The sequence below is a fragment of the Lactuca sativa genome, chromosome 9 (genome assembly GCF_002870075.4).
Source record: "Lactuca sativa cultivar Salinas chromosome 9, Lsat_Salinas_v11, whole genome shotgun sequence".
Taxonomy (NCBI): domain Eukaryota; kingdom Viridiplantae; phylum Streptophyta; class Magnoliopsida; order Asterales; family Asteraceae; genus Lactuca; species Lactuca sativa.
In genome coordinates, this window is record NC_056631.2 from 5,974,300 (window position 1) to 6,000,600 (window position 26,301).

Consider the following 26,301-nt stretch of genomic DNA (forward strand, 5'->3'; position numbering starts at 1 on the left):
GCGGAATGATGCATAAATTGGGATTAATTTTTGTTTAATTTAGGTACTAACGATTGCATGTTGCATGGATTGGGAATAAATTGGTTGTTAACCTTCAAAAGTTGTTGAAGTCCACGATATCTTGTTGTTTGAACTAATTAAAGTTGTTCTGAATTTTAAACACAAGTAGATCTGTATTAAGGTCTTCAATGAGATTTTTGGCTTACTATTGTTGGGTTTATTTTGGTTTTAGACATTTAAGAAGTATTTGTAGTTTTAGTTTAGACATTTAAGAAGCATCTAACAGATAACCTTGTCTAGCAATGAATGTAGATATTATTTGAGATTTTTATTTGCTTCTGGAATATTGCTTCCTTGGGTTTGATTACAGTTACATCCTCAATATGATTTGTGGATACAATGGTTGGAATTCATTAGGATTTAGACTGTCAAGAAGCATATGTAGTATTGGTTCTGGACACTCAAGAAAGCATATTTAATTTTGGTTTTAAATGTTCACTGGTTTCTAAATGAATCTTTGTACTTTATGCAGCTTATAATCTGCAGCAGGAGTTGTATGATGACCTTTCTGAGGACAATTGATTTTGATGAAGGATGGCAGTTCCTGAAGACTAGGATAATGAAACTGAGAAGAATTATGGAAGGGCATCATGAACCATAATTTGACCCTGAAGAGTCCATAATGATGTACACATATCTTGGATACCCTTTGAAGTCAATGTTTCATTCATTTTCTTATAAGGCTCCATCTCTTTCCTTAAATAGATTCCTTATCCTATAATTTTGTTTTACTAGTCAAAGATTAGAACTTTTTATTTTCCCTTAACTTTTGGGTATTATAGCATCGTCTTTAACATGTGCAACAACCAGAAGCACCTCGATGATCATTCTCGTCGGCTGTATGACAAGTACAGGGAAATAGTTCAAGAATACATCAGTTCAATGGTATCCCTTTATCTTTTCTATTTTGTTTTTAACTCAAGTTGCCTTTGCTTTCTATCAAGGACAATCAAGCATATGTAATAAAGAGGAAAAGAATGCATAAACATACATCTTACTGTAACTCTGTAAGATGTATATTTATGCATTCTTTTCCTCTTTATTACATATGCTTGATTGTCCTTAATAGAAAGCAAAGGCAACTTGTGTTAAACCCCAAATTACCCCGGTTCTAATGTTACTTCCCACCTTGAGCTCTTGAAACCTATTACTGTACCCACAAAAGTGGTAGATAAGTGTGTGTTCGATAAAATGCTTGAGAGGGTAGTCCATACTATTTATCAAGCATACATTACAACAATTAGTTTTCGTATTGAGATCCTGTAGTGTCCGCGTGTCTAATCCAAAAACACATCACCAAGAATAAGGGAAGGGTCAACAAGAGCGAATCATGTTGTTATTGATTAAGTATTTGGGTAGGATTGCTTGCGTTTCACTGGCTAAACAAGAGCGATGTAGTGTCACCATCGTCATTTTGTTATCCGTGTGGGCAACCATCGATGTCATTCCATCTATTGCCATCCACATCATTGTTGATGTGGAAAAAAGAGCTGATGTGTCCCCTAAAACCTGCTAAAATAGGTCCCGGTGACTAAAAAGACAGGTTGCTTCCAACTTTATGCCCCTATAAAGCAACAAAATAACTTGAGGGACTGAATCGACCAACCTTGGAAACATTGTAGGGTATTTGTGTCATTTTGCCTACAACATTATACAATACAACCCAATATTGACTCAACACAGGATCCCCAAACCACCTTTACCTAAGTCCTAACAACACCGGTAGGTATAGTAACATAACTGACAAGACAACCCCAACCCCAACCACATCTCGTAAGCTTTTATCTCATTCATCGTAATGAACTAGACAAATGCAAATATAATTCGAAAAAAGTTTTCTCTAACAATCCCTAAGTTTTCAGCTATTTATTATAAACTTCGATCATATATCCAATGTGCATTTTCAGTCTCTTAAATTTCCATCACTTATATCAAATTCATTAGAAACTAGGTCGGTCTACTGTAGAATTCAAGAAAGAAACAAGGGAAGAGTATTTATCATCTTAGTATTTTATTTGGAGCCATTTTCAGTGTGCTTTTGATATTACCTTGCATAGATGAACTTATAAACTGGGGTATCTATCTTCTACCTTTTTCTCAATTGCCTTGATATCAGCCTGCAGAGCAAGTATTCCATCATTAAGTAGTAATTTTTCGCATCACGGTTTGGGAAGCCAAGTTACAAGATTTAATTTAGTTTATGTTTAGTAGCTTGCATATGACATTAGCTTAAGTGACAACTTCAACCGAACTAAAGGAGGGTTGATTGGATTTGGTGTTATATTGTATCTCCAATGGGTCACATTAGGTAAAATTGTACAGCTTTGTTAAAATGAAACAAATTGAACAAGTCAAAATCATCCAACATGTATTTAAATAAGTATAACCTTCTAAATCGCCATGTTAAAAAAATGTAGATTGCTACTTTTGCTTCAACAAAATAGTTTACTGTTATAAAAAATTCAACAATTATGTTATATATGAACCAACTCGTTCTGAGTGGCAATAAAAAAAAAGTATCATTTTTGACCTGTTACCCAACCAAGCTATTGACCTATTACCCAACCAAGCTATTTTGCCACTTCTATATAATACAAGTAATAAAAACTTAACACTTTTGATATTTGGGTTGGGTTGGGCCATTAACACCTTTTTGGCCATTTTTTTGCAATTTATTAACATATTAAAACTTTCTGATGAAACAATTTAAGAGGTTCTATATACAATTTGGAACTATATGACCTGTTTAATATGGACCCATTTTAGGTAGATGGGTATGAACTGCAACCTCTAAAATTTAGCTAATAAAAAGAAGACATATCATTTCTGTAGGTAGTGACAACAGTGAAGGTTAAGTAGATTCCATGATCGGCAATCCAATTAAATTTATGAAAAGTCTAAACATCCACACGAGATTATCTAATTGGTATCAAGTGATATCATGATATGGATAATTACTAACATGCCCTAAAATCAGGTCATGATCCTGGGTGTGAAATCAAACACTTTATTAACTATAAGCAAGGAGCTGCATCCAGAATACTCTTTCTCAAGCACTTGACTGCTATATATATATAATCAACAACTCATTTTGTAAATTCTGCAAATAAGAAAAAAAAACATAAGTATGGCTACATTTGAAGTGTGTAAAGTAGAATAGAATCGAATAAAGAAACATAATAAAACGAATTTAAACTGATAAATAATACACAAAAAGAGTAATAAACCAAATCACAGGTCTAGTTGCACGCTGCAATACCAAAGGTATTATGGCTACGCATGCTTCAATGAGAAAAGGTTCATTAATTACAGAAAGAAAATTAAAGAAGTTATGCACAAACATATACAATCATCAAAACATGATCAGTTAACAATGACACATGTTACAAATTAAGCTCGTCAGTACATCCAAATAATTACTGAAATACAACTGAAGAGACATTAGTAAACAATCTCAAAATAAAACAAACATCAATAAACCACTGACATTACAAAATAAGCAGTATTCACTAACATAAACAACATTAAAAATGTAAAACATTCACCTAAGAATCATCAATGACAAAAACATACTAGCAGGACCACTATTTTAGGCCCCCTTTTCAACCGTTATAGCACTGCTATTAATAGATAATTACAAACGAAATAATTTTATGTGTTTACAATTGCATTTGATGAGAAATAGGTATTCATCATAGTTGATTTTGGAATTAATCAAGAATCATTATTTCATGGATTTACTTTTAACATTTTCCTAAACATGATGCATCTATGTATAGTATGGAAAGATGAATATAAACGTTATGGTGACGTGGCCATGTGCTATTAATTTTAGTTCAGGTGGACACACATCCATTGGATCAATAAACTAAGGTACTATGAAAATTAAGTTATAAAGAATCATATTATACACCTTGGTTATATGGTAAAATCAACAATGATGATAAGCCAATACAACGAAGAATGGATAGGATCCTGAAAACGTAACAGAATACGAGTTTGTTATTTATGAATCCAACGGCTCACATGATTTGAGTGATTATTGTATTGATTACAAATAAGTCATGATTTTATGTAATTAGTATTTTATATACTTTATAATAAAATATAAGATGTCCCTAGTTTTCTTTTCTAAAACTAGTATTATTATTCACTATTTGGTCGTTGTTGGTAGTTAAAATTCAATGCTTACTCGTACACATTGTTAAATGAAATGCACTACTTTTTCGATTATTTACTTCTTTGATTATTTATGGCTGTTAACTTGTTTGTATATACAAGTAAAAACTTGTTATTACTTGTTAACGATAGAATAACAATTGGCCCAATTTTTTGGATCCAAAACATATTTTATCTTCTTAACATTTTAGACGAGTAATAGATTATTTTGATAACTTTGTTTTCTCAATCCATTTTATCTAAAATCTAAAAAGCAATAAGATTATTGAAGGAATCAAAAAGTAAACTTTTTCGATAGTTGTTTTAGACTTCTATACTAACGTATATAGAAAGACACTCCCATATTGCCCATTTTTAGAACATGGCCTCCATATTTCAAGCTTACATATCTTTGCAACATAGCCTAGTCAACTCAAATTTATTAAGTCGGTTTAGCTTGAAACATTCTACTTGTTGGGACTTCATTAAACAAACATTCATAGACTAAGAACCAAAACATGAAATGGTGTAAAATTTGATAGAAAGATCTATTACCATTTCTCAACAATTTTTATAACTCAATTCATTTGAGAAACGTTGAAGTATAAGGAAACAGAGAGTAGAAAACGCACGAGCTAGAGGAAAAGAAAAATAAGAACAAAAGCGAGTGCTCAAATAGTTAAGAATGACATAAAATATGCTTTTAAATGAGAGCAAATTTAAAGTATTGGAGTTGATTAATAGAAGGGTTAATGCTAAGGAACAGAAACAAATAATGTCATTTTTTACTCTAAGCCACTATAAAATTTAATGTACATTCTAACCCCTTTCCGACTTCCTACTTTGGTTTTAATTTAGTCCTTATAATCGTTACATTGACCTTTCAACGTTAACATCTAACATGATGTCCCAACATGGAGTCCATGGGCATTATTATTATTTTATTCTTATTTATTTAGAGTTTAAACTTTATTTAATATATAAAAAATTAATATTTATGTTAAAAGTATTTTTATACACTTTTGTTCTCTGTCGACTTCATCTAATTGATACTACTCATCTTTAAGACCTTGCACCGTTGAAATCATAAATCAAATCTAAAACATTAAAAAAAAAAAAAAAAAAAAAAAAAAAAAAAAAAAAAAAAAAAAAACCAAATATTAATAGATCATGATCAAACCCAAATCTGCAACTTCAAACCCTAACCATATAGTCGTTTGTTGTTCTCCAAACCAACAAATGAAGACAAAAGGGGTGAGGATAAAAAAAATTACCAAAATAAAATCGGCTTTTTTGTTAACGGGATATGCCCTAGCAACGACCCTAGGTCACTTGGAGAATTTTAATATAATTAAGTAGCATTATCATGGGATATTAATATATAACCTCATAGGTTGTGATACCATATCTATGAAAACCATTGTTTAACTATGAGAAATCTCAAACTCAAATAATGCAAAGTAAACCCAAACCATGATTGGGCTTGAAAACAAAACAAAAAAATGAACCAAATTTACAAACAAACAATCAAACAAAAAAAAAAATGTTGATCGATGCTTAGTAGAGATTTTGTCACCCGATGTTTATGTTAAATGACTTTATCGTTTTTTCAATCATCTTGATCGTTATTTCGTCTATAAGTGGAATTTTCCATCAATTAATGAAGTTGCACTAACTTGTTTCTGTGACATGGTTTGTGTTTATTTTATTATTATTTGTGTTACTTATTTGTCTAAGCTTTAGATTTCTTCATTTACAATGAGATTGCTTGTGTTTTAAATTTTAATGCAGGTTTACAAGGAGTTAAATGGTAAAGCCAAAGAGGTTGTCGTTGCTCTTATAAGAATTTTGAATTGTGAATCAATGTCATTTTATGTTTTATAGAAAATCGAAACTAAGGATGATTGTGAACTAGAGCAACCAAGAACGAGAACGAGAGATGATTGATAGAGCATTGCTAAAAAAATGTTGTTGATATATATGTTGAACTTGGGATGGGTCAAATGAACTACTATGTAAACGACTTTGAAAATTATATGCTTGCTGCAACTGTTGCTTATTATTATCGAAAAGCATCAAACTGGATTATGAAAGATTCTCGTCATGACTATATGTTAATGGTAAATTTGATAATCTGTTGTCATTTTATATGTTTATGTTATCTTTTGTTTGATCTTTGATTTTTATTATGGAATGTAGGTTGAGTATTGTTTGAGAAAAGAGAAGGAGATTGTCTCTCATTAACTGCATTCAAACAGTGAGCCAAATGATAACTTATTTTATTTCTTTATTTTTATTAGTTTATTTTAGATTTTTTTAGATCTTTTTATCATTATTGCATTGTATATTCTTTATTTTCTTTATTATGGATCATACTGGGATCAAGGTGGAGGAGGCCCGCGAGGAGGATAACCGCCCTCGGGCCGAAAATGATACCAAAGGTCCTCCATGTAAGTGTTGGCGTGTGCTTGTTGTTCCTTTATGCGGTGGATGGTTGCGATGTTCCTATTGCCCTGGAGGCGCAAGGAAGCAAGCTGACTGTAAATATCGAGAGGAAACTCGTGTGCGTGATCGGGCTCATTGTGTTGCTGGTATGAGTGATAATCATGTTGTGGCTGGAAGTATCCTCCTCGCGGGCCTCCTCCACCTTGATCCCGATATGATCCTTTCTTACTCTCATCCTAAGCATTGAGGACAATGCTTAATTTTAAGCTTGGGGTGAGGTAATCTAATCTTTTATTTTTATTGCATTTAGGTTGTATATAGTTGCATTTAGAGTTAGTCATTTAGGGCATTCATAAAAATTGCATAAAAAAATTCAAAAATATTGCATATTTTGTTTCTTTCTTTTCTAATTTTCATACTTTTTAGATGCATTCTAGTTTAAGTTCATGCATTTTTGTTCTCTCTTGTCTTCTCATCCCTACAGGTACCAGAGCATCGAGTCATAAGTATTGAATCATAGATTGGTCCCGGGTCTTGATATGGAATTCCTTGTATTTGATAAGTGGGACACATTTTGAGCCTCATAGACCATTTTAAGACCGCTTGTGTGGGGGTCAGATGCAGGTAGCTTGATTGGGTCTAGGTGCGGAGGGATGTGGTTGGTCATGCCAATGTGTGCGAGCAAAGACTAGCCCAGTAAGGTATTTTGAAGACATTAAAGATATTGAAGACTCGCATCTTGGTTTTGGGGGGAGTACCCCTTAGTACTCCCGAGTCTCGTCCGAGCCTTGCTTAGTTAGATTCTCACCGCCTTTTTAGGATAGGTTATCATTTTTCTAGGGGTCTAGAGTAGATAGTTAGATAGATTTTGTTTATCACACCTTGCATTGAGATGTTTGATGAACTTTGAAATGGGTCCCCCAATTCACATCTTTTGGGACCAAGTCTTTTCGGTAACACCCGTTTTTTAGTCATTCCCCACCCTTTTTAGTTGATATTGGCACATTGTCAATGATCATTAGGTGTTCATGTTAGCCTCTATCTATCACTCGATTTTCACTATTGGAGTCCTATGTTACTTGGTGAAATTCCTTAGACCTTCCAAGAAGAAAACACAAAAAATGAAGAAATTTGAAAAAGTGAAGACAATAAGAGCCTATAAAAGATGATTCAAGAAAAGCAACAAAAGCAAAGAAGAAAAATGAAGAAAAAGAGCAACACAAAAAGAAGAACAAGATTCCAAGTTCAAGACTCATGTTATATATATGATCCAAAAAAAACAAAAAAAACAAAAACAAAAAAAAAATGAATGTCAAGCAGCAAATGTGATTGAAGACCCAATAACAGAAGTTCAAGATTGAAGATTTAGGTTGTTAGGTTTAGATTTAGGTTAAGTAGAATTTTTATTATTTTATTTTATTTTTGATTTTTGGTGGAGTAAATTACTAAAATCGTCCCTGTGGTTTGGTCAAAATTGCACGTTTGGTCCCTAACTTTTTTTTTTGCACTCGGATCGTCCCTGTGGTTTGCTTTTGTGGCGTTTTTCGTCCCTATGGTTTGGTAAAAGTTGCATGTTTGGTCTCTAACTTTATGTATGTAAGGGACGAAAAATGCAACAAAATCAAACCATAGGGACGAACAACGCAACAAAATCAAACCACAGGGACGATCCGAGTGAAAAAAAAATTAGGGACCAAACGTGCAATTTTGACCAAACCACAGGAACGATATCAGTAATTTACTCTTTTTGGTGAGAAAAGGCCCCAACGATGAAACGGTAGACTGTAAAGGACAGTACAAGGGAGAAGCCTCTAAAACCGGATGTTTGCCCGGAGGCCGTGCTGCAAAGCCCCATTTTGTTATTATACACTTTGGCCTGACAAATGTAGGAATCATAGTGTGTGAAGAGGCGCCTTTCCTTCATGCACTATGGTCTACATTGGTGATTAAAAGTGCCCCCACCGGGCGCATCTCTGTTTCATTTGTCTTGCACACCGCGACCGCATCCAGCCGTGATCTATTCGCCCATCAAGTGGTTGAGAATGTGGTTTATGGCTCTAAACCGGGAACATTTTGAAGATGCGTAGAGTCCATGAAAGACTAATTTTGACCATGTTGACTGATGTTGACCAAGTTCTATGGTACCTTTCTTTTTTCCTTTTTAGTTTAGCTCATCCTGATCTCATATTAGTCTTGTTCTAACTTGAGGACAAGTTAGGTTTAAGCTTGGGGTGATTTGATAGCTTATTTTATTTCCTTATTTTTATTAGTTTATTTTAGATTTTTTTAGATCTTTTATCATTATTGCATTGTATATTCTTTATTTTCTTTATTATGGATCATACCAGGTGCTTTTTATGTTGCATGAGATATTTTGTAGGTTTTCGGTGCTTGTTGCGGTTGCGGGTTGATTGGAGACGGGTTTAGTGGGCTCCCGAGGCATTATTGGGCTTGGCGGAATCAAAGAAGAAGAATTGGGCTTTGAAAGTTATTGGCTTGGATTATTTGGGCTTGTGAAGATGGATCATAAATTTCTAATTTTGGGCTTGGAGCATCCATTTGGTGGCTAAATGATGATTGGTGGATTCAAATTACATGGACAAGGGGGGGACCAAAGGAATCTTTGGTAGTGGAAGGGTGGAGTGGAGGAATGAAGGACCAATAGCATTACAGCAACATTTGCGCGGGTGGAATTTTCGTCGCGCAAGTACCCGCACAACTGCCCAGTTTGAGCATTTTGGTCATTTGGCACACCATAACCTTTGGGGATCAAATCTAGAGGCTCATTCACGATTTTTCCACCATTGGAGACCTGCAAGTGACGATTTGGAGAGCAAAATACTCAATTTCTTTCATCTTTTCAAGTCTTAGGTAGATTCTTGATGCAAATTAATTATTGTTCTTGTTACTTTGTTGCCATGAGTGGCTAATACTCTTATTTGGTTGACTTTGGCTGAAAACCAATGAATGTTTGTGTGTTTTGAAAGATTTATGTTGATTATCAATTTATTCCATGTTTATGATTCTAGTTTACAATTCTTACGCTTAATTGATGCTTTGATCATGAGCTTAGTATTTGATTGAGCAATGGTTGATTTGTTTCATTGATTTTGCATTGGATCATTGAATTTATCTAGAACAAAGGCTTTATGATGGTAGAAATCATCTCTAGCTTATGAATCATAACTCCTTTATGGATGTGTAAGCATTTGACATCCTCTAGGAATTGGGGATTCCTTCATTCTTAAGGCTAATTGATTTCTTGGGATTAATTGCTTCAATTGATCCTTGATCTTAATTAAGAAGGTGTGTTGTGGGCTTCCCCAACCTCCATACTACCTATGAGGAATCTTGGCATATCATGCTTCATGATTGCTATAACCAATTTAGGATGAAGGATAAGCTTTGTATTAGATCCTAATGATAAACACACAAATGTTCATTGTGTTGAATTGCCTTAGTTAACCAATTATTCCCAACCTTTGAGCATCTCATCAACTTGCTTAATTGTAATGTTTTTTTAGTTATTCAAGTATTTTAGTTTTCAAGTAATCAAACACCCCCCTTTAGTTTAATTGTAGTTAGTTAGATTAATTTCACTAGTTCTATTGAATTGCATTGGTGATTGAATACAACCATTTCTCCGAGGATCGATACCCATTTTTACCATTATATTATGTTTATTTAGCAATCAAAGGGTGTAATTTGTTTGGTGGACTTGACATCCCATCACCAAAACTCTTGGAGGTTAGTCTTTCCAATATATCCAGAAAGTTAGAAAAGGATAAAAATATTTAAATTTGGGTGAGTCACTTAAATAAATAATATGAGCAAAGAGCACCTATTGCCTACCCTTAGGTGACATTGGATTCTTTTATGGTTTTGATGGTGTTTCTTTCTTTCTAAATTCTATTTGTATTTGTAGAAACCTTTCTGACTTGCACATATGGTGGCAACTTTTGGATATAATTCAATGGTTGCACACACAGATAACAAAATGACGATGGTGGCACTACATCGCTCTTGTTGAGCCAGTAAATGCAAGCAATCCTACCCATACACTTAATCAATAAAAACATGATTCGCTATTGTTGACCCTTCCCGTATTCTTGGTGATGTGTTTTTGGATTAGACATGCGAACACTACAGGATCTCAATATGAAAACTAATTGTGATAATGAATGTTTGATAAAAGGTATGGACTACCGTCTCAAGCATTTTATCAAACACACTTTTGTGGATACATAACAGATTTCGAGAGCTCAAGGTGGGAAGTAAAATTAGAATCGGGGTAATTTGGGGTTCAATCAAAAGGCTTCCGCTGTAAGGATCTAGCAAGAAGTTTTTATGTTCATACCCATCGATAGCTTCAATTTGTTTAAATCTGTAAACAAGAATAGATTGAGGGTTAAAATACCTTATTGATTGCGTGCATCCTTATATTGTGGTAAATATAAGTTACATTATGTGGTTAATTAATTGTGGTATTATATTATCTTGTTAACAAATGAGACATTAACCCTCTATGTCTTGCATAAAATGTTTGTGCATTGAATATTTAAAACGCACACAAGACATACACATCTGACTTAATCATATAAACATATGTCCAATTACTAATGATCCTAACTATGGTTTCGAGCTTTGGCCTTGCGAAATCTTTCCGCCACATTTATCTGCAGAAGAAAACACAAAAAAGAAAATCAACTAGGTCATAAAATAGAAATGTCATAATACGTCTAAAATACCCTTCAATGACAACAAAATAATGCAAAATTACCCTTTTCACCATCCTCACCGAAACATTAAGCAATAACTACACCGTTTCCTTTTTGTTTCAGAGCGAAATTTAACTCAACTCCTCTATTATATTCAAAGGTATCAACTGCATCTGCTTCTGAAACCAAAATGAAGCTAAATTCACCATTCTGTACATAAATATACATATAATCAGCTTCACAAGCGAAATATACAAAAGAAAAAATGCAGTAGCATTTAACAAGCATTTCAATGAAAATATTTATTACTGATGAAATGTTTAAATTATCTCATATTTTAACAAATAGATAATTCATCTTAACAAATATAAATTCATGTTTTCAAAATCGTTTTTTTTAATCAAATAAATGAAATACAGACTTAACTATTTCACAGAAAAGAAACATTTTGTAACTACCTACTCAATTATAAAAAATGTAGGAATTATATATACTAGTTTAAAAGTCGAGATTAAGTAACACTAGAATCCAACGACTAAAGTGTCCGCCTCACACCATTTATCTCTTTTGAATCAGGTAATATAATTTTATAATCAGAGATGAAAAAGGCGTATGAAATATATGGTTTACCTGAATCTTGTTTTCTGTCAACACATTTCCCTTGCCCTTAGTGAGGGAGGTCAAGCCTAGGCCATCACCATCATCATCATCATCTTACCTTCCTTCCTTAGTCCTTACTCTGGAAAATGTTAGGCGTGGGACCCGTTGGTGGAGCCCTTGCCATGGAAGCAATTCCAAAGATTTTCTTTTCTTTTCTTTTTTTTTTTTGAAAAAAAAATATATATATATATATATAAGCAGGAAGCAAATCACCTATTAATTACTTCCATTGCCACCCGTACCCGATGCAACAATCCCTCAACATCATGAAAGTTGAAGTCAAGAGCCGTTTTAATTTTAATGGCCTCCTCTTTTGAAGTGGAGCCCGCAAAAGCAATCCGTGATTTCCTGGAGGCTTCCATTGCAGAGTTCACATTCTGTGCCTGCAAAACAGAATCCTCAGCAAACCAAAAACAAAAGACCGTTTTTGGGATTTCAGAGTCAGACTTACAAAGCTAAGAATCCGTGTAAAGTTGGGTTTGTGTTGGGCTGCAATTACATGATTTCCCGTATTAACACCCTTGTCAGCAGTGGCTATGGCTGCTGCTGCTGCAGGGTGGTTGTTCAAGTTATCAACATCAGAAGCAGAGGCAGCAGAAGAAGAAGGAGACCCGCCTATCAAAAAAAAAAAATCATTCAAACAGGAATATCATGTTATTGTTAAACATCCCCTTTCAATGCAAAATCTAAAATATAAGGACCCACACCCACCTGTCTGAAGAGATGATTGCAACTCATTCACATCTTTGGTGGCAGTTGCATGTGAAGAATAGATGACTTTCATGTATGCCACCTCCATGCATTTGTAGGCTAAAGCTGCAGTGCCCATCTCCTTGGTTCTCTCATATTCATGAGCACAATACCTAATAACCAGCAGTTCACAAAACACACTTCATGCTACTAAACAAAAATTACAATTCTAATCCAGAATTTTGCATTACTTACTCGCAGAGTTTTGCAGTGCTACCATATATGGACACCGACTGTATCATATCACCATATCTCCCTGTCTCTTTGTGGCAGGATTCAAACACAGAAGCTACATGAAGAAACTTAAGTGCTGCTTGCATATAAAGCCCTCTACTCTCAAGGCTTGATCCACCATTCTGCAAATATCATTTACCCAATCATCTTCACAAACAGTAATTCACAACCAAGTTGAACACCTTAATAATTATAAAATTCCAAATTCAGAACAAGGGACAGATTAACGTGTTGTTGATTTCATCCACCAGCAAAGGTTGTTGGTAAATCAGGAAAAAAGAAAACAAAAAAAAAAAAAAGAACCTTCACGCGATCAGCCGTGTGTTTAAGATTTGTGGCCTCTCTTAGAGCACTTGTTGTAGCCTGATTGGATATATCCCTAACCAGAAGAAGAACAGGGGCATCCTGGTCTTTTCCCTTATCCTTATGCATGTTGGGTGCGGGACTGGGATGTTTAACATTCATAGGCTGATTTCCACTATTGTTCTGAGCTTTCTTATGATGCTTTAATGCCACATTATTTCCCATGTTTTCTTTTCGAGAATCATCAAGAGGTTGTGGAAAACCTTCTTTTTCATTTTGACCCCTTGGTGGCAAAGACTTTGACTTTCCTTTTCCGGTTACATCTTTCCTTGAAGTTTTCTTTGAATCTTGATCCATTCTAACATCTGACCTATGCTTTGATTGCCCATGTGTTTTACCATTCCCACTTGTAAACTTACCTTGTGATTTGTTTCTTCCTTCTTTTGATTTTTCTTCATAAACATTCTTCTTCAAAGGCTCAACCCCTTTATTCTTCTTATTATTATGATTATTCAAGATCCGAAGAGGAGAAGAAGAAACGGACCCCACCGGTGACCCTTTTGCTTCTTGGTTATTATTGGTTTTAGTTTTATGTGAACCAGAAACTTTCGAAGAGCTTGAAGTGGCAGCCATAACCGTATCTTTTCTTGAAGAATCTATCACCTTCAAGCTCCTCATTTTCACATCTTCATTGTTTTTACCTTTTCTTGCAGGGATTCCTTCATCTTTGGGATTTAATATCTTTGCTTTCTTTTCCCTCTTGTGGTTGGTTTCACTTGTTTCTTTCACATATTTGGGGGCACCATCAACTTCATTTTCTCTTTTTCTTTTCTTTGCAACATCTCTTTTATCAAATTTTCCCATGTGGAATGTTCCATCCTCAACATTGGTCTTGACTTTCTTGCAATCTTTGGGGAAATCTTGAGTACTCTCTCTTTTGTTGCTGATCTTGGAGTGATGGTTATTGTTACCTGAGGAAGGGTGATATAAATGAAATCCATTATACATTTTCAGATAGAGGCAGCAATTCCAACCCATTTACCAAAAAATAGGTTGATCTAGGTAATATTTTATCTTAAATGGGTCAACTAAGTAAATGGAAGTACATTCCTATTTCTGGCATTTAGCCCAACATTAGCTATTTATAAAATTCAAAAAAAAAAAAAGATTAAGATACCTTCATCCAGTTTTTTCTTTTGTCCAACCACATTCACGTCCCTTGACTGACCAGAATCTTGAAAATCTATTCCATTAACAGGTGAAGGGTTTGTGGCATTCAGGCTTCTGCTTCTATATGAGGCATGAAGGTTCTTTTTTGAAGAGTTGGAAGACATGGAGGGCCTATCCAGCTTGACTTCATTTGGCAGATCTTTTGATCCATGTTTTTTCTTGAAACCAGCATGTGGAATTTGTGAACCGAAATGCTGGTGGGTCCCATCAGGATCATGTGAGATCACTACTAATTGAGGTCCACCAGGATGAACAGGTTGAACACCTTGAACAGAAGGACCAGGAACACGAGAGATCATAGCCTTTGTTGTTTCTTCCTCACTGATGCTACACCGATTCATTCCAGGCCTACAAACATGTCAAAAAACAAAAAAATGGCAAGAAAGTGAGTTCCTTTATAGATACACTTTTATCAAAATGTATATTTCAATTTAACCTTATGCAAAAAAGAAAAGAAGTACTTACAGCCAATCAAGCATGCTACAGAGCCACTTCTCAGGAAGGCTGCTGGGATTTACACCAGGTGGAAGAAGTCTCCATTTCTCACATTTATCACAACAAACCCAATCTTCATTCACTACAGGAGCTACCATAGGGACAGCTGCATCAGAAACTAGCCCATTGCCCATTGTAGTCGCATGTAAAGATGGTTTTTCACTTTTCTTTCCAATTAATCTTTCTCTCTCTCCGGATAAACTATCATTTTCCAGTTTGACTTTTCCATTATTGCCTCCAGAAGGTTTCTCCAAACCCATTTCATCATCATCATCATCATCTTCGTGTTCTAAATCAAGTTCTCCAAAGAAATCTTTGTAGGTGTCCTTCACCTTCCCGCTATTTTTCTTATGATCTTCGTTATTCTTACTTTTAGATGTAAAAGATTCATTCTTTAAACCGCCTTGTGAACCATTAACTACACCTTTTGATTTCCTTTTCCCCCCTGAAGATGACGTTTTATCTGGAGCCAATTTCATAGCTTTCTGATCATCCCTCTGCTTTAGAGGCTTCATTGGTCCACTATCAAAAATCTTGCTGCCAATTGACACATCTGAATCCGTTTTTATAGAGAAAACCGGGTTCTTTTCATCACAAGTCATGTTGTTAGCTTCCCAAATCTTTCCACCTGAACCACCATCTGTTGGCAATACTGGCTCCATGGGTTCCTCTTTTGCTATATCAAACAAGTCTCCAAGAACATCTTGATCAGCTTTACTCAAATCAGATCCATGAAGAGCTGTCACACTACTTTCTTGGCTCCCCTTTTCTTTTTCAATCAAGTGCAAAACATCATAAGGAAGAGGAGATACAAGACTTCCCAAAACCGGGAATGATGTCATTATCTGTTGGAAATTCGAATTGGAAAAAAAAACATCAATTTTAAGCCATTTTGAATATTAATAGAAAATAGAAAGAAAGCTGTGAATATTAGTTATTACTGACCTCGAGAATACTAGTGGGGGATTCATTATGGTCATCTTGAGGCACATGAAAGAACCCATTACTATCTGCAGGACTGGCTTCCAATGAAGATGAGGGAGAGACATCAAGGCCAAGTCCACTGTAAATTTCAGCTTTTTTTCTAGTAGACAATTTCTCAGAGCCAACTTTGATCCTCACCTTCAGAGACTTTTGGTCAGAATCTTTAGTTAAGTTGTTAACAGATTGGTAGCCTTTAGAAGTTGATTTGTCACCACAAGATGTGGGGACTTCTTGTTTCAATCTGCCATTAGCAGATGACCCTTTTCTTGATGGTTGTGATGCACTTGATTGGGAAGCCTATCATGAATAACAATCAGAAATCAACATTTTTGTAGGAAACGTATATATACATTCAGAACCTTATGGTACTAAATAGTAAATACGAATGTAACTGACAAAATTCCAAAAAAGAAGCACCTCTATATGTACATTATTTGGATTTGGAGATTCAGGTGCACTGTGTGCATGAAGTTTCAAAGGTGTCTTTGGATGAGGCCCAACAGGAGAACGCTGATAAGTGGGCAAAAACGAACCATATCCCCCAAACTTTGCCCCTGCAAATAACCACAAATTCACATAACAACTCCAAATTTTCTATTGGTTTTAACTTGCCAATGATCCAGCAACTTACCCAAATTTTCAGCTGTAAATCCACCCTCAAAATCTTTCTGACAATGTCCCAAAACATTTTGAATTTTCTCATCCTTCAGAATTACAACGATTAATGAGGCGAGAATAAAAATGTTATATGAATCAATTTGGAGATAACTCTTGCCAAGCTTGCAGTGATATTCATTTATAGGTAAATAAGGCAAGAATAAAACGGGTCAAATAGTAGCTAGCAAAATGCAATGCCCAGAATCTTTACCAAGTGGGTGTTTGGATGTGCATTTTGAAAGTGTTTACAAGCAGCAAATAGTGTTTGCGTGTGTTTTTGCTGCTTAATGTTGTAATAGCCATTTTGGGGGCGTTAAAAGTTTGGCAAATTTAAGAGGTAATTGAGAAAATAAAGGAAATATTAATGTTTTTATCATAACATGTTGTGTCAATTACTAAAACCAAACTTCCATTCCAGGATATGTGTATTTAATAAATAATCAAAAGTGAAATGAATTATAAAGAGACAATAAAGAACTAAAACAGTTGTCGGGAGATAATGATAATTGCTTACAATATAAGAGAGAGAGATATCAGGGTCAATTGTTGAAGCATCATCATAATTACTCTGAAAACAAGCTTCCCCTTCTTCGATATCAGTCGTCGTTATTTCCATCTTTCCACCTTCAAAACCATACCTCAAACTCAGCCCCTTCTTTTCATCTATACTCCCAACAGAAATCATCCAAAACAAAGCAATATGAATTGCTTTTCTATATCTTAAACAGCAAGAACTTGCAACAAAACTTAAAATCTCATCTACCAAATTCAAATAATCGAAAACCCATCAAAACCCACATAAGATTTCTCCAAAAACATCAAGATCGGAAGTAAAAATTAATCACCCACACAGAGAATATTGATATTATCAGCTAATTAGCCGATCTCTTGACCAAATTGTTCAAAATCGCTGAAATTGGAGCTTGGTAAGTGCTAAGTTTTTACGATCTTTCTTCAGACGCAATCAATGAGGAAGGTAAACGACTAAAAAACCGGAGGAGAATCTGGTTTGGGGTACACCAGCCGCGTTTTTTTCTCTCTAATTCTTTATTCTTATTTTCAAACAGTAATCCTATTCCTCACCTTATTTGTTCTTTGGAGACTACGCAAATTTTTTATTACTAGATATTTTCACCCTCATTTAAAATTTATATTTTACACCCTCATTAAACAATTTCTTTTCCTTTTAGTCCGATGATAATTCCAAAATGTTCAAAACAGCCGTTTAAATTACACAAAAACCAGACGCAAACCAACGCGTGACCACGCACTTTTGTAAGTTCCACTTTAAATATAATAATCCCCATGAAGTGCAATAGGAGTATTTATAGATTATTACAATCTTATATGAGACATTAATTTTTAACAGCCTTCTACGCATCCTCCTTGATTTGTGTTATACAAATATCATGTTTGGTTGTTATAAAAACTACGAGTAACTTTTGTTAAATAGACATATTATAAATTTATAATAGATAAAAGGATTAAAAAGAAGTGTGTTATTATTACTGCATAACCATCTTTTAAAACATAAATACATGAAATAAATATATGCATACAATGCACACATATTCTGCTATCTATGGACTCATTTAACGTGTCATTGTGCTAGTTTAAAACGTGCATAATCAAAAAAATGATATCGTTTGATTTGTTTGACACGACATGACATTTTTTGTATTATTTTTATAATTTAACAATATAAAACAAATATCATATTAGGTTATTAAGTTCTTCATACCATGCTAAAGACGGGGGATGAAATGACAGTGGTGTGGCCACGTAAACACCACATCTAGGGGTGATGATCGATGTGACGCTAAGGTGACAATATTTTTTGGGTGTGGATAGAGAGTGACAATAACCTAAATCCTTATGTATTCGTTGTAAGTTATAGATACTGATTTACCTTTTAACCCCTATAGCAATCATGGAAGAGCAGGTGGGGGTCAAGGGGGAGTTGCCCCTTGTCGGGATCGGGGGCAACGACCTAGGAAGACATTTTTCATGAACTAGTTTCTATATCAGTTTCGCCTGCAATTTCGTCATAGACCAATTTTCGTAAGAGTTTTCGTAGCATGGCATTTGGCATTTTTAGGTCAACTTCCTAGTAAGAATATATTCATTGAATTTGTGTAACCAAAGTATAACAAGCCATTCTGCAGAATTCAATAAAATCTCATCCCTGTGTATGTCCGTGTTCACTCTGATCATGTGAATCACATAAATTGATTGTGTTCTTATTGGTGTGTGTAAAATCGTCTAAATCACTTGTGGAAGTGCTTAATAATTATGTCACCTTATATTATTTTAGTTATTGAATCATTTATACTTATATTATTTTCTTTTTATCATTTAACTTTGAATGTATATGACATACACAATTAGTTTTAAATATAATACACAAGTAAGTTTAATCAAATAAATTTACTTTGTAACCAACATGATTATGAGATGATTTTACTTTTATCATTTGTACTTATAATGTATTCTTTGTCATTTAACTTTAAATGTATATGACATACACAAATAGTTTTAAATATCACACACAAATAAGTTCAAAGCCAAATAAATTTACTTTGTAATTGACATTATTATGAGATAAATAGTCAAATAAAGTTTACATTATTATAAGATAAATTTACTTTAAAGTGTAAGTTTATATGAAAATGAATATGCCTTTTATAGATAAGAATATCTATCGCACATGTACTTTTTTTTTTGGAATCACAATATTATATTAGCAACAAAAGCTAACAAAGAACTAGACAAAAACAAAAATATTAATTACAAATTACATGTCAACTAGGGATGGAAATTGGGTGTGGTTGACCATCCATGTCCCCATCCCCGAGTGTCTAACATCGTCCTCATCCTCATCCCCGATGAATGCAGGGAATCAAATCACCTCCCCTTTGTATTTTGGACTTTTCCCCAGCCCATCCCCGGCACATCCCCAATCTATCAACATAATAAACTCAACCTTTAAAAAAAAAAAAAACAAGTTTAATAAGTGATCAAAACCATATGCTATAAACAAATTTTGTTTACATCAATCATAAAGTTTAACAAGCATCAAAATAAAAAGTGTCGATTTGGTATACAGATCGACAAACAAAGTGATGATTGATTAACTCTTGGAATTGGGAACATAATTTTGCATATGGACTCTATCTCTAACGGTTTAATATAGATCAATTCATTTTAGTGGATTTAATTCAAATTCAATAAATGATCTATATATATAATCATCAAATCAGGGACGGGGCGGATTGGGGATTGTTATACCCGGTCCCAACCCCATCCCCGATTTTAGCATAATGGTGATCCCCGACCCCGTATCCGGTATCCATTTTGACGGGGAATACCCGTCCCCGATTGGGGTTGGTGAGCCGGGTTTCCCACCGGGTCGGATGGAATTTCCATCCCCAGGAGCAATGTCAATCGCTCTAATTCAAAGAAAACACGCAAGGCAAGAAAGACATGTATATCATATTTTGTGTGTGTATGCAACATATTCATCATGCTTTCCTGCATGTCATTGTGCTAGATAAAAACACGCAAGGCAAGAAAAACATGTTCCAATTATTATGATTTAGCACACTTATATTAGGCGAAGCATTCTTTTATTTTTTTTGTTACATATTTATTATGATCTATATACATTAAATATTATATTGTTTTCACTAATATTCACAAGAACAAATGAAATACCGATTATAATGAACACATAAGTCTAGTTAACAAGACATCTTTGTCATTGTAGTTACATGACCACCTTGCTTTGAAAGAAAAGTTTACAAAAATGAGAGACGAGGATACATAAATGAAAGTAGGGGAATACACATACATACGAATCATAAGTATCATGTGAATGTATTAATAATTTTAGTCATTAAATTAGAAGAACGAATAGATGTGATCATAAAGTGGATGTTATTAACATGTACTATATATACCATTACACTTAATTAAATATAATGACATATATGACATTTTATACAAGAAAGATAAATAGAAATTACCTACATTTTAGCCAAGTTAGTCAAAGTAATTAATATAAAATTAAATCAAATTTTATATTTTATTCAACACATAAATTAAATCAGATTTTTATATAATACGACTTCATTCAATATATATGAAGATATATTTTCATCCTTTCATTCTTAAAGAACATTATTTCATTGAAGAGATTTTTTAGAGATAGCATTCTAGAACACGAATGCATATATTTATATATATATATATATATATATATATATATATATATATATATATATATATATATATATACAGAGAGAGAGAGAGAGGTAGGTTCAAATGTTTTTCACATCTATTGTGTGCTACAATGCATCAATAAGAATTTAGTATTAATTATATGTATATTAAATGTTATCCATACTTATAACTCATTTTTATGGAAACCAATTAAATTCGTTATTAATGTCAACAATAATATTCTTTCAGAATAAATTCATATCTAGAAGAATGATAGTGTATTTTAGTATAATACACTCTCGTTCTTCATATTCTATGCAACTTTATTGTATTTTAATTGAGTGAGCCCTAAAACAAAATATGAACTCATATATAAAAACCTAGATGTGAATTCATTATGAAAGAATGTAATTGCTGACATTAATGACGGATTTAATTAGTTTCCATAAAAAGAGAATTATAATTATGGATATCATTTAATATACATATAATTATGGAAATCATTTAATATTTATATTTATTTAATTTACTAAATTCCTATTAGTGCATTCTAGCACACAATAAATGTAAGAAACAAAATAACCTAGCCCTATATATATATATATATATATATATATATATATATATATATATATATATATATATAAGAATAATAATTTGTATCATAATAATAATCATTTTATATTTTGTAAAATACATATGTAAGAATAACAATTCGGATCAAGAAAAAAACAATGGTAAGTTAATTACAGTGCAAGTATAACATTCTCATGAGAATGAATATAACTAAAAGTATAACGTCCAAAAAATAAGACCAAAAAATTCCATTTTTCAATTAATAAAACATTATCCCAAAACATCAACATAAATCTAAAAAGGATCAAATGTATCAAACATCACAAATTATCAGAGTTATCATGAAAATGCGGAACTATATCGTGTGTGCACTGCAATCACCCTAAATTTTTCCCTTTTGCACCAGAAGTACCTGAAACATAAAGTGAAAACCGTAAGCACGAAGCTTAGTGGGTTCCCCCCCCCCCCCCAAACCCCAAATACCACATACCACACATATCAAACATATAATGGACCCCGCCCGATGAGTGTAGCGGGCCCCGCCCTAACTCACATAACGGACACCTCCCACTTAATATAACATGCCTCGCCCTAACTCGCACAACGAGCCCCGCCCAACATACAAACATACAAATAAAACAAGTAATGACATACATATTACCCATTAGGGCTCGCCCACTAAGCATACATACACATGCAAGAGGCACGCAAAACATCTAGTATCCTAACATAACAAACCATAGGTCGGCATTAGTGTCTTCAACCTGCTAAACACAGTGAGGAAGACTCGCCTCAAACTGTTGAATCTCACAAATGAATCTCTAATCGTTGGTCCGAAAATCCTCGCGTTATCATCATAAAATAACATCCAATTAATAATTGGATTCCAATCCATAACCACCAATCTAAATTAGGGTAAAAAAAATACCATTTTACTCTTTACCTAGCTTAGTCCAAGACCAAGGCCCAAACCAATTACACTAAAAGGCCTAATTCCAAAATGGTCACCCAAAGCCCAATTATGGCCCAATTTTCCAAATTGGGCCCAAGTCCCTTTGTGGGCCTTCATCCAAGCGAACCCAAAATAAAAACATCAGCCCAAAATAAACCTGACCCAAAGTCAACGGTCCAAACTCCAACAACGGGTTCTCACATCGTGGCCAACCCATGGTCATATCGTGAGGACTAACTCAATCCATTCCCGATTCAATGAGTCAACTTAGCACGTCAAGAAGGTTCCAGTCCTTGTCACGTCGCGACCAAACCCTGAGTCACGTCGTGACCTAATCCAGACAAAATAGTTGGGATGGCTAGCATTCTCACGAGGCAACGGTCCTAATTATCACGTCGTGAGATCTGTATTGACCAGCTTAAAACATTAAGTTCTTATTCCTTACAGCTATAAATTAGGACTTTCCAAGGGGTCTTCCTTTACCCAAAGGATGATAAAAATTCATAGCTTTTCAGTCATGCATGTCCAATGCATGACTCAAACGCTTACTAGACCCAAAGTGGGGAAAATGAGATCTAGACTCAAACTTGGAGTCCCAAACTACACCACAACTCATATCCAAAGACTATATTGAAGAGAACGAGTCAATGATCCATAAAATTGCCAACTGTATGGATCCCATGCAAGAAATCCCACCCAAACATGAAAAAAGGAGGTTATAATTTAGATCTAGAATGAAAAAGGTAGAAAGGTCCAAGCTTTAAGACTTATAATGGTCCAAAAGCTCCAAGGCATGCTCTGTTTAAGCAAGCTTTGGCTTGGAATCCTCATTAGAACGAGAGACATGATCAACCACCTATAAAAAGCAACAATAAGTAGAAAATAAATTTTGAACAAAAGGAATACGAAAACACTTACAAATTGGGAGAAAGAAATTAGCTTCCTTAGTGCTTCATTTGTCCCTAGATTCTCAAGATCCCAGATATCAGAAGATTTTCTATTACGAGATGAGCAAGGCTTCACAGGAAGGTCAAGCTGGGTCTTCTTGGCGGGAGCAGAAGGTGGGATCTTTTCCTTCTTTGAAGCGAGTAAACCGCTAGACATGTCATCCTCAAGATAAGCCAAAGCGAAGCGAGCACTGGAACAAGTAGTTTTAGTTCCTGCCAATCATGAAGGATCCTTGTAAATTCAGGATCCTAATATTGAAGTAAACAAATAGAAAGGTATCCTAACAGGTAGCCATGGAAGCAGTCGTAGATGAACCTTCCTTAAGATTTGCACAATCAAACTTGAACGTCCTAACTCCTAACACCAGTTGGTAGAGCAAGAAAGTCTGCAACCTTTGCCTGGGTATCTTCAGCTTCAGAAAAAGCTTTCCCAAAATTCAAACCTGCATTTAAACAAAAAAAAATAAGAAGGGTAAATTTTAGGATCCTCAAAACCAACAAACGAACCCTACCCCTTTTAGCCCAAGTTTTAGGCAAAAACTCTCCGTTGGCGATAGAATCACGCCTCACAAAGAAATACTTCTCCTTCCAGGCTCCGTCATTGTATTTCGATTTCAGAATCAAAAGGGAGTGATTGAGCTTAAGCTTGAGTAAGAAAAGAGAATTTACAAAGGTAGAAAGTTCATAAACGAAATCCAACTCAGGAAGATCTATCTCTTGATCATGGGAAAGATTTACTCGGTCAATCCAAGAAAAAAATCCTCCAAATTACAAGTATAGTTTGAACAATTTAAAGTATCGTGGCTTGAAAGAGCTTGGAGACAATTCCATAAAATGGATACTTTAAACCAAGGGAAAATGGGTATTCTGGAAAACATACCCATGAGTAAGATGCAAAATCGGTTTGAATAGAGGCATCGAAAGGTTTAAAAACGACATCGGATGGGAAAGCTCCTATTGACTTAAGGTATTTCATGTCCTTGTCATCAAAGGAACATACCTCATCGTAGGTCAGGATCCCTTGATCGACGAAATCGCTCTCCAACGGAGAAATAATGTTGGCATGCGAACGAGTCATCTTTCTTCCCATGGACGACTACAAAAAAACAAAGGAAAACAAGGAAGAAGGGAATCACCTCTGAAGACGATTATGGATGATCGGAGGGAATGGTAAAGAAGGTGAAAGAAAATGACGGTTCCTCACCCTACTTAACCTAACCGCAAAAGAAAAAAGATAAGATTTGACTCAGCAATGATTACTTTGATCAGATAAATCCTATCTGATTAAGATTTAAAATTCAGATTTCCTATCTCTTTCTCTTAATTGTTTTTAATTTTTAATTTACCTAAATCATCCCTTTAAATATTGGGTAAACTACCCTCAAATATTTCGCAGGAATAATTTAGGGGCAATTGTTAGGGCCAGGATCATAGAATTACATTCATGATCCTCAATATTTCCAAAGCCTCAGGATCCTTAAACATACTTCAGGATCCCGATTATTATCATTTATTTTCCTGACATCTACAACGGTTATATTCTTCTTTATTTTTCTCACATATGAAGAAATAGTCAACTAAAGACTTATTATCAACGAAGAATCATCTTGACCAGGCAAAAGACTCGGAATACCAAGTCAAACAACATTCATATGTTGATTCTCGGAGGATCTCGGAAATATCAGACTTCTTTTTATTAGCATTAAACTATAAATAACACTTGTATTACACACACTAGACACACGATTAGCTCGTCTACAATACTTGTACTTACATTTACACATTCATCTTTGTAAACAACATTTTTAATCAATAAAATCATCAAGGCAGATGATCATTATCACCTCCCATGATTTTGTGCCGAAGATCCTAGCAAAGATCAATGACTTTCCTTGCAAACCACTTGTGTCTCTTGTACATGTTTTACCCTAAATATCACAATCTCTCATACAATTTGATTGAGTTTAACTTGTGTAATCTTTGACAAAAACAGTAGATATATTTAGAAGCATAGAAGACTCATAAGCTTTGTATTTAAAAGACCTTTGATTTGTAATGTCTTCTTAATCCTTATTTTTATATATGTTGTGACACTCTCATAGGAAATGTTTTTATAATTAAACCACTAAATGTTTAGAAATTTTTATTTGGGACCGTTATATGTATTTGAACTCTGTAAAATATGTTGAATTAAACTTTGGGACCATTTTCCTCACACTAAAACTTTGAAACCATTTTAAAAGATTTAATTGATGATTATTTCAAATCAGCACATACAATGAGTTTTACAATTAATAACTTCTTGATTATTAGTTTTGAGCTTTGATAAGATCATGAAAGTGTGTTTAATAAAAACAACTTTGATTGTATGAAACTTTAAATATAAACATCTTAACGAACCAACTTCTTGTATCTAGGAAAAATATACAAATAATTTGGAGATTTGGTGGTTATCTATTGATTTTAACGGATATTGAAGATGTAAGAATGCATGTCTTTTTTCATTATTCATTTTAATTTACTTTTAACCATATATATATATATATATATATATATATATATATATATATATATATATATATATTAATACCTTATAAAACATTTTTAGTCAAATGTTGAATTTTAAGTCGTACAACACATAATGCAACATGTTCAACCATTTTATGCGTAGAAAAAGTAAAAATCTTATTTGGTCAAACGTATGCTTTAAACCTTCAATTTTCAACACTTTTGACCAGGTCTCAATTTCTTATCCTACCCAACAACCACCAAATTATGCCGCCCTTTTCTTCTGTTGTAATGTTATATCTTTGTTAATATTCTTCCCCATTTATATAATTGTCTCCCACCCTAAACCTCACTCTATATCTCAATTTTATTTCTAAAACTCACTTAGATCTTGATATTTTGG

General features: G+C 34.0%; 1 protein-coding gene and 1 pseudogene across 4 annotated transcripts; one reads left to right on the forward strand and one right to left on the reverse strand.

The window, feature by feature from the left end:
* Positions 1-5,671: 5,671 nt before the first annotated feature.
* LOC122195853 (cullin-1-like) lies at positions 5,672-8,740 on the forward strand (annotated as a pseudogene).
* Positions 8,741-11,100: 2,360 nt separating this feature from the next.
* LOC111910815 (cysteine-tryptophan domain-containing zinc finger protein 7) lies at positions 11,101-17,764 on the reverse strand. 4 transcript variants are annotated; one of them, XM_042898080.2, is made up of 13 exons: positions 17,209-17,764; positions 16,669-16,741; positions 16,455-16,591; positions 15,999-16,334; positions 15,024-15,898; positions 14,506-14,906; positions 13,329-14,299; positions 12,987-13,147; positions 12,753-12,904; positions 12,493-12,656; positions 12,012-12,424; positions 11,462-11,560; positions 11,101-11,339 (listed from the first exon to the last, which is right to left on the reverse strand). In XM_042898080.2, the coding sequence occupies exons 1-11, from the start codon at positions 17,377-17,379 to the stop codon at positions 12,251-12,253; spliced, it is 3,615 nt and encodes a 1,204-aa protein (XP_042754014.2). In that variant the 5' UTR covers positions 17,380-17,764; the 3' UTR covers positions 11,101-11,339; positions 11,462-11,560; positions 12,012-12,250. The 4 variants fall into 4 exon arrangements, with proteins under 4 accessions (XP_042754014.2, XP_042754012.2, XP_042754013.2 ...); XM_042898078.2 differs by having other exon boundaries at positions 11,444-11,560; XM_042898079.2 differs by having other exon boundaries at positions 11,462-11,591.
* Positions 17,765-26,301: the final 8,537 nt, after the last annotated feature.